Below are 11,873 nucleotides of genomic sequence, written 5' to 3' on the forward strand. Positions count from 1 at the left end.
GTACGAGACATTTGGACAAGCCTTATTAGTTAACTTGAATTCAGACACAGATTTATCATTGTGTCTTAGAGATATTTTATTTGCCATCACACTCCCCACCAATATAAGTCTTGTTTTATTTGAAAAATTTTTCTTGCAAATGAGCCACTTCACAAAAATAGAAGTCAGTTTTTAAAATTAAATTTTCTGTAATTCTAATCAGTAGATATCTCATACTTTGGATATGTTTAAAGTCTCAGCAATAAGGAAGCAGACTGCCTTATTTTCAGACATCTTAACACACTTCCTGTGGATATGCCTACACATTTGGCTTCATCCCTGAGAAGAGCATGAATCAATCAATGTTAGCATAGACATTTACCTCAGTTATACATGTCTCTCCTTTTGTCTTCTGGATCTTAGGCACCAGTGCAGAATGAGGTCATACACACTTTCTCAGGATCTACTTTGCATTTAGAGAGGCTCTTATTTTGCAAGATAATGCACATATACGAAGATTTGGTTCAATGGTAACCTCTCTGGGTAAACTTTCTGGGACTGTTCACAATTATTATTCTTATTTTTGACCGTTCATCCCTAAGATTTTTGTGGTGTAGCCTTTGCTGATGTGTAGACAAACATCTGGCCCTTGACTCTCTGGCTGCTCCTCTAACATGGAATGTTCTCCTATTCTGGGCTTCCCCATGCCATTGCCCCTACCTGCAGCAGCAATATCCATGAGAGTCCATGACTTGCTCTTCTGCCTCATTCAGCTTTCTGCTCAAACGTCATCTTTCCAGAAAGGTTTTCCTTGATCAACCCGACTAAAACAGCCCACACATTCCCAAGTCAGTATCTAGCCCTTTGCCTGCTTCAGTTGACCTTCTAGCACTTGTTTTCACTAGATACCACACTCTATAATTATTGCTGTATTTATGTATTGTCTCTCTCCTTTACTAGAATGTAAGTTCCGTAGAGGAAGATGCTTTGTCTGTTGTCTTCACTATTTTATCCCATGATTTAGAGGAATGCCTGGCATGCAAAGGGCACTAATTACTACTTGTGATTAAATAGATTTTCCCAGGGCCCTGACCTTTTATATCTCAATTAATTTCTCTGTTGAGGGAGAATATTGTACTTCATGGTCTTTAGGCCAGAATATATTTATTTGCAATGATTATCATAGATGCATAGATTATGTTAGGAGAGAATTACTGGTATTTATTCGTACACACCAAAATTTATTGGAACCTAATGCCTTTTCCCTCATTAACAACGAATGAAAATTTTAGGGGTGCCTGGGTGGCTCACTCTGTTAAGCGTCTGCCTCTTTTTTTTTTTTTTATTTCTTTTTTAATGTGTAGTTATTTTTTAGAGAGAATGCCAGAGGAGGAGGGTCAGAGAGAGAAGAAGATATAGAATCTGAAGTAGGCTCCAGTTTCTGAGCTCAGCACAGAGCCTGATACAGGGCTCGAACCCACAGACAATGAGATCATGACCTGAGCTGAAGTCGGACACTGAACCGATTGAGCTGCCCAGGAGCCCCAAAGGTGTCTGACTCTTGATTTGGGCTCGGGTCATAAGCTCATGGTTTGTGAGTTTGAGCCCTGCATCAGTCTCTTCACTGACAGCTGCAGAGCCTGCTTAGGAGTCTCTGTCTCTCTCTCTGCCCCTCCGTACTCTCTCTCTCTTTTTCAAAATAAATAAATAAACTTAAAAATTTTTAATTAAAAAATAAATGAAAATATTGAACTCATGTATAACACTGGTGTATAACTTTTGGACTGATAAACTGTTAAAACTACTGGCTTGGCTCAGTAGTAGTTACCACATATATTATTAATGACGTGACATTTCACACAAAGTATCTTTAAGGAGTATTTACTAAATTAATTTAGACTTTTTATTTCACACTGAAAGCTCTAATAAATATATGCTAAAATATATTTAGTCTTGTTTTTCCTAGGGGAACGTAAATTCAGTCATCTTGAAATGTTAGTCCTTTTAAAATTAAATCTATAACAGGGGCACCTGGATGGCTCAGTCGGTTAAGCATCTGACTTTGGCTCAGGTCATGATCTCACGGTTCGTGGGTTCCAGCCCCGCGTTAGGCTCTGTGCTGACAGCTCAGAGCCTGGAGCCTGCTTCAGATTCTGTGTCTCCCTCTCTCTCTGCCCCTTCCCCACACAGGTTCTATCTCTCTCCGTCTCTCAAAACTAAATAAACATTAAAAAAATTTTTTTTAATTAAATCTATAACATAAAATAGGGAAAAAGTGGATTGCTGTGTTGCCGATTCAAAATTTTGAAGTCATTTTCACTTATTGCAGATTAATTTTACTATAATGTTGAATTCAAAAAAATAATAAAAGCATTTTAGTGAAAATAGTGCTTTATTCTTAGATGGAATGTTAAAATCACATGATGATATATTTTATTTTCCATTGTAAACAAAATATTTAAAAGGGGCATAACTTTCAGTGGTTTAGGCCAGTTATATTTCTCATCAGCCTTGATGTTGGTAAACATTGTGACAATGACATGTAAGATACAAGTTGTGCTCCAGGCCCTTTTGATCTTTCATTTCCTTAAAATGATTTTAATTGATCTGATAAACTATTGATGATATTAGCCAATTTAGAAATTTCCAGAAACAGCCTTGAAAACAACAGCAACAGCAAGAGCTAAGTGATCAGAGACCTGGGCCGTGTTGCCACTCTAAACCTATGGGTCTTGCGTGGTCATGTGCTTTTCCTGACATGGTGCTCATGGAGGCATTTTCAGTGTGCATTTCAGCACTGAAAGAAAGTGCTGTTCTCCACAACACAGTTGCAGGAAGAGACCCAAAAACAAAGACTGTATTCCAGGCCATTTAATAAACTATTGCAGGAGCTGAATAAAATTCTGAGGTCATGATTTTTACACGTGAACGTGCAGCTCACTACTCACCGTTAATTTTGGAGGGTGTTTACCTTGTCAGTTTGCCTATAATCCCTCCCCACATTCACCACAGTGCATGTTCTGTCACTTCTGTAGTTCAGTAAAGTAAGTATTAAACTCTATTTCAAGTGAGACTTTCATTCCATTCATTTCTGATTTGTTTTGCTCCAAGTATTGTTCTTGCTTCAATGGAAAAGATTTTTAAGCGGAACCAAAGACTAGAAGTTTTCCTATAAAAATCCTATCTTATTCCAAAATTAGGATTGATTAATCAAAGGGATAATAATTCTCTATCTCACAAAGAACTCTTAGAGAATTAGAATACAGGATCTTGGCATCATGTTCGGAGGCCTTAACCCTTAGCTATAATGATGGTTATCATTTTTGCTTTTAGCTCTGTTCTCAATTATAGCATTTATATCCTTGAGGACATCTTAAGCTGCTTCAGAGTTTCTTGAGAAAAGAAAAGTATTCTGTTTTGAGTTACTCAAAGCAATCAGCATATTCCCATATTTGGCACATAGTTGGTTCATAATACTAAAATTCATAAAAAAAATACTAAAACATGTTGGCTCATCACAGGTGACAAAAAAAAAAAGAAAGAAAATTAGATTAGTGCCTTACACTCAGTCTCTAAACTACACTGTAGGAATGTTATAATTTAGATTAAACCCACATTTTATTTCCTATGCTGAAACAAAAAAATAATCTCATCATTATTAAATGACAAAATAATTCTGGCATGTATCTCAATCTGTTGGTATTAATTTAAAAATACTGTACTTACTAAATCGTTTACGTATTTCATGCACTAAAAACTTTTACATATTGTTAAAATTTTCAATACAGCACAGCCAACGTTAGAGGATAATATTCTGAACAAATATTCGCTATGGTGCAGATATTTAATAGCAAAAGTTCTGAGATTGTGAGGCAATTTGCAGAAATCCAATTATTTCAGATGCAACTCTTTGTACACAAATGAATCTTGTTCTGGACTAGTCCCTTCTGAATTGTTTCACTCTTGGTGACTATTTAAAAGTAGAGGTTTGTCTTGGCCAGGATAACATGTAAAAATGTGCTTAGAATTTATGCAGCAGAGTGATCAATAAATTAAACACAGGTATGTGTAGCAGAGATATCAGTGTCATTTTTCCGACCCACCATCCGACCTAGAAAATTTGGGGCTGGGTCCTTGGAGAAAATGAGAGCCAGACATTTTTCCATAATTAGCTTTAATTCATTGCTGTTCCTAAAACTCTAAGCCTGGTCTAAAGCTAGCCTTCAGTGAGCATACTCTGCTGGGGATGTCCAAACATTTATTGCCTGAAGGCTTAAACCAGGTTCATAACAAACTTAATCCCCAAAGACCCAACCTCGTCTAGACTCATTAGGCTCTAGGGAATTTCAAGAACTCTGACAGGTAGGAATGTACTAACATGACCTTAAAATATCTGCTCTGGCAATTATCCATACTCAGGTTTTTTAAAAGAAAATGATGCTTCTCGTTTGTAGTTCAACTTGCAATACCCCTGTTGACAAGTAGAGATTATTCAGGTTGGGCGTAAAAGAGTAAAGAAAGATGAAAATACACTGTGAATGCAAAGTATTTTAAATAAATATTTTAATTCTATTGTTGGCATTTACAAGTAGAAAGCATACAGTATGTTACAAATATCAAAATGTGAAAAATATGAACGTTACATAAGTAACAAATGTAAAAAAAGTATTTTCTTACCTTCCCTGAAAGTAAGAAAACTTTTCAGCATAGGAAAATATCAGTATCAAAAACACAGCTTAGGTGTAAAAAAAAGTTTTTACACTGTATTAAAAAATGATCTACAAAATGACAGAAAGAAAGAAGAGTTGAAATTTGACTTTATATAAATTATAAAAACTGGGTACTTGGGGTAAACTTCAAATGGCTGAAAAGTCCAATCATAAGCTTTCTTTAGGTCGATTCTTTAAAATTTTAAAAGCATAGAACATTTTCAATAAATAACTTCTAAAAGTGTCTCTGAGAAGCGCTGCTGAGAACATCATTCCACGGTAGGAAGGGAGCAGTGTTCTAAGGATAATAAGCAGTCATTTTGTTCCTATTGGAAGCCTGATGAAAGTCAGATGACCATAATTGTTCACAAAAAGAGAGAGAGAGAGAGCGAGAGAGAGAGAGAGAGAGATTCGGAAGTTTTAACACAATTTTGTAAGAAACTTCTAAAGTGCCGAACAAAATGACTTAATTTTAGTACCCACTGTCTAAAACCTACTCAAATATCAGACATTTCTGAGCAACATCAAATATGGAATCTATAGCTCTGGAAAGTGTTAATACCTAGTCTTTCATTCAAGAAGAGGAAGGCTCTTTCTACACTTTACAAGGATTGGTTAAACCCCAAGGATCTTGCAATGCAAAACATAAGGATGATAACACAATGGAAACAATACACATACCCCACTGTGAAAGCACAAATTCATTTCTGCAATGGCAACGGTATTCATTTCAAAAATCACAAATCAAACATTGGTAAATAAGAAAAAAAACTTTCCGAATGCTGCATGCCACATGACTAGTTACAAAATACGATGCATGCAGGAAAAGAAATTCAACCAAGCATATTTAAATTAAAGACTTGTTTGGAGTCTGTTTCAGCAGCATTGTGGTTATTATTTTTTAAAGTTTCCCTCCAACACCAGTCCATACTGGCCTCTTTCGCAAATGGAATACCCCTTCGTCGGCAACCTTACAACGGTTTGAGTGTTCCTTGTTTTTCTGTTTTTCCAATGCCAGTACATAAAGTTCACACATACTGCTCTGCTTCCCCATCTTTGGGGACGGGCTTAGCTGTCCCATTCTTGCCTTCTTCGTTTGCTGCTGCTTTTTCTGGGAGAGATGCCAAATCTTTAAAAACATCTACATAATGGCCAAAGCCGGGGCCCCAGTTCAAAAGGTTGTCCCAGTTGAAATTCCCTGCTTGCTGCCCAAGTTTCAAGGGCAGTGTGTTGTCAGCAACCCCTGGTGCTGCTGCCTGTGTGCCCCCAGGTCCTCCCTCAGCCCTTCGGCCATGGTATCTTCTAGGCTTCAATCTGGCTCCATAATTATCTTCGTCATCTGCATCAGATTCATTGACTTGAGATAATTTGGGCATCCTGGAAGTATATACCATTGGCTTTTCCCTGTCATACTCCATCTCTGAGCAAGTGAAAGACTCATGTGAGTCACTATCAGAAGAAGATTCTGGAGCTGGAATGCCATCTGCTGGGTTCCTTGTTCTGGACAATGGCCTTCTGCAATCCTCTTCTGAAGAAGACCTTCCGTGATCTGCACTGCAGATACTTGGGTTTCTAGGGCGAGGGGTGTTTAGCCTCTCCACCTCTTCAATCGAGAGTCCTACTGGAGGGGAAGATTCCAAAGGAATCTGCCCAATTGGCTGCTTTAAGCGACTCCCTGGTCTAGAACCGTGAGAGGTCATGGCCTGAGGACTCTTACTTCTCCTTCCCAGCCTTGTGGCATAGTTGAAAATGCCAGGTTGGCAGGTATCAGCATGCATTTCCAAAGTATTTCCATCTCTTATAGGAAGATGCAATTCCCTGGCGGGGCTGTTCCTATAGAAAGTAGAGGACTTTGAGAAAGGGGCTGGGCTGTGACGAGACAGGGGGTTGGGGGTTGGGCAAGCTGAATGGCTCAGGGAGCTGGTTCTCAAACCCTGACCGTATGAAGGTTGGTAAGTCAAACTGCTTGCTCCTAAGGGCATGGGGGATTGCCTCGCAAAGCCTAGGGGACTATGCCTCTGGATAGAAAATTTAGGTGTGTGGCTGCGGAACTGCTTGTAGTGTTGGATGATGTCCGCGTCTGAAGGGGCGATGCTGCTGGCGTTGTCGATGTCGTAGTGCTCTATCTCTTGCTCCGGCGAAGCCAAAGGGGCGCTGGGGATGGTTTCTGAGCTGTGGGGAATATCAGTCTCATCGTAGATGAGGTAGGGGTTTTCCCGCTCAATGATATCTGGCTTAGGGTTCCCCTCGGGCTGCTTCCTCACAGTCATATCGTCCCCGTAGGGGGGGATATTGTCTGGGTCATCAAAAGCAACGTTCTCGCTTCCCTTCTTCTTCTTCTCCTTCGGTTTCTTCTCCTCTTTGGGGTCTTTTGTCTTCTTCCCCCTGCACTGGTTACACAGAATCAGGCTCAGGACCAGGAGGGCCAGGACTGTCGCACAGCTGCCCACGATGGCAGGCACAGCCCACAGAGGCAGGGAGATCTCTTCGGGACCCTGACTCAGAACACAGACATGCCCTCCAGGGCTTCCAGCTTTGCACACTCTCCCCTGAGGACAGAGGACCCCAAGACAAGCCACCACCGTCTCACAGGTCCTCCCTGTGTGGGACTCTGGGCAGCTACATGTGAAGCCAGAGTGCAGGCCCGGCTCGCAGCTGCCCCCATTCTGGCATGGGTGGGAGGCACAGTCTCCAGGGGGAACGCACTTGTAGGCATACCACTGATTAATGCACAGTAAGTCGCCCCAGCAGGGGTTGCTGGCACAGATGTTCGGGCCGCGACAGCCAATCTTTACTGAGGGGTCCGTCTTAGAGATGGAGGCCAAGCTATGCTTCCCACTGAAAGGAAGACTTTCTCCACCATACAGCATAGAGGCAATGCAGCCATCAAAACCTGTAGGGGGGAGAAGGAGCAGTAAGGCATTTTAGAGAAAATGCTGCATTTAAAACACTGCACCATTGAACTATGGTAAAAAGAAGCCTCCCAATCACATCACAAGAGCTAAGAAACCACAGTCTCAGGGCCATCAGCCAGTCCAAAGTCAATAACTCTGTGTGTCTTACAACATAACTTAGTAAGATATATAAGATTTCCATGACAAAAGTATGAAGAGAATTGCTCAGATACTGCTCTTTCTGAAAATTTATAAATGACTCAGGCTAGATTTTCTTTTACTCCCTCTTTTATTAATTTGATGATCTATTTGTCTTATTTTTATAGTATATATATATATATATATCAAGAATTGCATACATAGAAATAAAATGTATTTAAAAAACTTATAAAGAACAAAAAAATAAGTTAATAGCTTTTTTCTCAATTTTTTAAAATTAAAAAATATTTTTAAAGGGAAAGAAAGACAGTGCAAGCAGAGGAGGGGCAGAGGCAGAGAGAGAGAGAGAGAGAGAGAGAGAGAGAATCCTAAATAGGCTCCATGCCCAATGCAGAGCCTGACATGGAGCTCGATCCCATGACCCTGAGATCATGACCTGAGCCAAAATTAAGAGTCAGTTGTTTAACCCACTGAGCCGCCCAGGTGCCCCTAGGCTAATAGTTGTAATCATTAGATCATGCATTCTCAATGGAGGTGATACTGCTCCCAAGGAGTTGAACATAAGTTCTTGAAGAGCAAAGGGAAAATCTTAGGTATTACAATGGTTTGCAGTCATCTAGAGGGCAGCTATAGAGTATAACTGTGGCATGAACGCTTCATGAGGTGGGACAGGCAGAGTTAGAAAAACATATCTTAAATGGCTCTTTAGAGGGTAGTAATTATTATTATTTCTTAAGGTTGAGAAACTCTTTGTTGAACTTGAGTGTGTTAATATTGCTAATGCCCCTGTCCCAGAGCCCAAGAATTGATTTTGACACTAACAAAAGAGTATGATCTACTTCGGCTTGTTTCTTAAAACATCCAAATGAATTATCATCCATATTCTAAAATAAGCTAAGTATATAAGAACAACTTGTGACCTGAACTTATACTTTTGTGCCTTAAGTCCATTACCCTCCCCTGCATTTTCCAATTTTCTTCGTATTTGATATATCCTTCCACCTTAGTGACATTTCCATCCCTGATACACTTTTTCCATAAGGTTCTGTAACATCTGCTTTTGTTCCTACTCTACGGATTGTTTTTCTATGACTTAGTCTCTTTCATGTTTCATTTTCCTCTCATCAGCCACTGACTCCTAGAGTTGCTCAAGCTAAGGCTCCAGGCTTTCTTTTTAATCTACCCCTTCATGTTAGGTTATCACATCCATGACCAGTACATCAGTTACTTGCTTGACTCTGCTAACGCTTAATATGTATTTCCAGCTGGTGTCCATTCCTGATTATAGCCCATCTATCCAAAAGTCTTTCTCAAAGGTGGTGCAAACCCCAGGTGTCCCAAACCACCATTCTGATATTTCCCATAGACAGGCTTCTCTCTCCACTGTTCTGCAGTTTCCTCTTTCAATGGTGCTGCCCTTTTTCTAGGTGACACGTCAGAAACCGTCTTGAATTTCACCACGATCATCAACAGTTTGATTTACTCTAATTCCTAAAAAAAATTTCTTCCCCATTTACTTCTCTCTAAACTCCTCTGCCACCACACTAGTAAGAACTCACATAATATCTTGCCTAGATCACTGCAGTATCATCCCGGCTAGTTTATGCAAGCCCACTCTTGTCTCCACCAATGCATTCTCCATGTTGTAACCTGGAAGATCTTTAATATCGCTACCTGTCTAGTCTTGACACTCCTAACATAAATTTTTTATTGACTTCCCACTATCCTGAGAGTAAACCCAAAAATGCAACATGGTCTAGGAGGCCTTGCTTCATTCTTCAACTTCCTTCATTACCTGATGACATCAGTCTCCAATGTGCTAATAGGTCAGGTTCTATGATTTTTATCTACTTTTTGTTAAGTTCCTATCAATGTAAATTAATCTTTCATACTCTCCCATCTTCATCTTCACAGTTCATTTTAAGTACCAATAGTCAATTTCCCATGGAAATTTCCCTTTCTCATTTTTTGGAAATCTCTTAGAATTCTATATTCCTTCTTCACATCCTTTTTCATATTTTAAAATAATACATCTAGTTGTATAATGGTTTGATCAATGTTGCCTTCCTTACTTGGCCATGTTTTGTATGAGGAGAGTAGCTATTTATTTAGCCCACCATTGTACTCCCAATGCCAAGTACAGGGCTCAGTAACAGCTGCCATGTGAATGGACACATGAATGAATGGATAAATAAATGTTTGGTGGACAAGGGAAGCATCATGGGATGAATTATGAACTTGGTAGAACAAATGTAAATGACTAAAATAAAGTAAGTGATGACCAATAGTTTATTATAGACTTTTTGTTTGTTTGTTTTATTTATTTTTGAGAGAAAGAGAGAGAGAAGGAGAGAGTGAGCATGGGAGGGACAGAAAGAGAGAGGGAGACACAGAATCTGAATACAGGCTCCAGGCTGTGAGCTGTCAGCATAGAGCCTGACATGGGGCTTGAACCCACAAACTGCGAGATCATGACCTGAGCCAAAGTCGGACACTTAACCGACTGAGCCACCCAGGTGCCCCTATTATAGACTTCTTAAAGATAATTAGGAGAGACTTAGAATAGTCATAATGGATAATATCAGAAGTCCAACTACTTTTATAGGAATAATTTTACCTTTCCTTTGCTCAACGCAAGCATTTTTTACCTGTGTGGGAATCTCGATGAGCTTGATTGGGTGGAATTCCTCCAAGAGATATAGTGAGTACATCGAGGCCACCAAAATCCTGTGTAGGGTGGATGATATCTCTGTTATATATTCTGTCGATGGACAGTACTGTGGCTGTTCCATTTTTTCCGATTAGAAAAGTATGCCAGTGGCCATCTGCAACATAAACTTCAGGAATATTTCTCTCCACTTTCCCAGCAATTCCTGCATCTGATGTAAAATGTACTTTGCCATTTTTAATCTGTAAAATGTATTAAAATAATGTACAATTAAGCTATGATGTGCTTGAGTAAAAATAGAATAGAAATGAAATGAAACTTACAATATTGATCAACTTAAAGCTAACAGGCTAGCTGAAGAGTCTGGCTATATCAGAGTATACTTACCCATACTGCCTCTACAAATTTAGGTGACATATACCTTCATATTTAATAGTTTTAATAGTTTTCAAGTTGTTATTATATTTATACCTAATTTTTTAAGATGCCTAAAATTATTTTCCGGAACACAGCTGAGATAATAATGGAGTGAAAACCCATTTCAAGATAAGTAAAATATACCCTTTTGTAATTACTTATAATTTAATCACAACGGCAAGTATAGAGAATCAATCAGTTTAGTAAATGGTCCACAGTGATGGAAAAATGTTAAAACTACTTGCAAAAAAAGAAGCATCAATGCTTAGGCAAAAATGAAACATAGTTGGAAAAATAGACAAAAAGAAATTCTTTTATATGTTATCTATTATGCACTGGAATTTTAGAAGAAAAAATGCCTATTGTTTATATCATTTATTCAGATGAAAATTATGAGTGAATTCTTAATAATGAGGTGTCTGGGAAAGTCTTCACTTTGACTGCCTTTTACAATTTATCTAAGGGATATTTGGTTTCTTTGACTTTGCCCAGTAGAACATTGGGTAACAGGATGCTCCTACTCCAGTTTCCAGCTACCAAGTTTCCAGTATTCTGAGGAGACACTTTAGAAAATGAAATAATTTATGAGGCAACATGAACATTTGGTTCAGAGAGCATAATCCCATCATGCTGCCAGACAGAGCTGGTGCCTGGGCTGGGGGATGAAGTGGCACTGTGTATCAAATGACAGCAATGAATGGATGGATCAGTGATTTTGTCACTCGGATCAGATGCTATTTCTACATGCAACAAACACATCTGGTAGAACTAAAAGTCAGTTCATTTTTACTCTGTGGAAAATATGCCTAACACATTTACATACGTTACTCATACTGTAAGATTTTATTTAAAGAGTCTCTCTAGATGGTAATATAATTCAGTACCAAATTCAGATGGGAAAAGAAAAGAGAGTTGTGGTTAAATGACAATAACATTTCATCAAGTGAGCAATGTCTCATGAAACACACGTTGAAAATAGCAGCCCGTCATTGGTGATACCTAGAGTCCTTTTGGAAAGAAGCCGTGAGAGGAGCCTTCTCCCAGCAC

General features: G+C 39.0%; 1 protein-coding gene across 1 annotated transcript; it reads right to left on the reverse strand.

The window, feature by feature from the left end:
• Positions 1-4,529: 4,529 nt before the first annotated feature.
• LOC125917531 (protocadherin Fat 4-like) lies at positions 4,530-10,651 on the reverse strand (the record flags this gene model as incomplete). The annotated part of the gene is made up of 2 exons (XM_049623710.1): positions 4,530-7,581; positions 10,390-10,651. Coding segments are annotated over 2 exons (2,127 nt in total), but the record flags the coding sequence as incomplete, so codon positions are not given.
• Positions 10,652-11,873: the final 1,222 nt, after the last annotated feature.

Source organism: Panthera uncia, unplaced genomic scaffold (genome assembly GCF_023721935.1).
Source record: "Panthera uncia isolate 11264 unplaced genomic scaffold, Puncia_PCG_1.0 HiC_scaffold_1965, whole genome shotgun sequence".
NCBI lineage: Eukaryota > Metazoa > Chordata > Mammalia > Carnivora > Felidae > Panthera > Panthera uncia.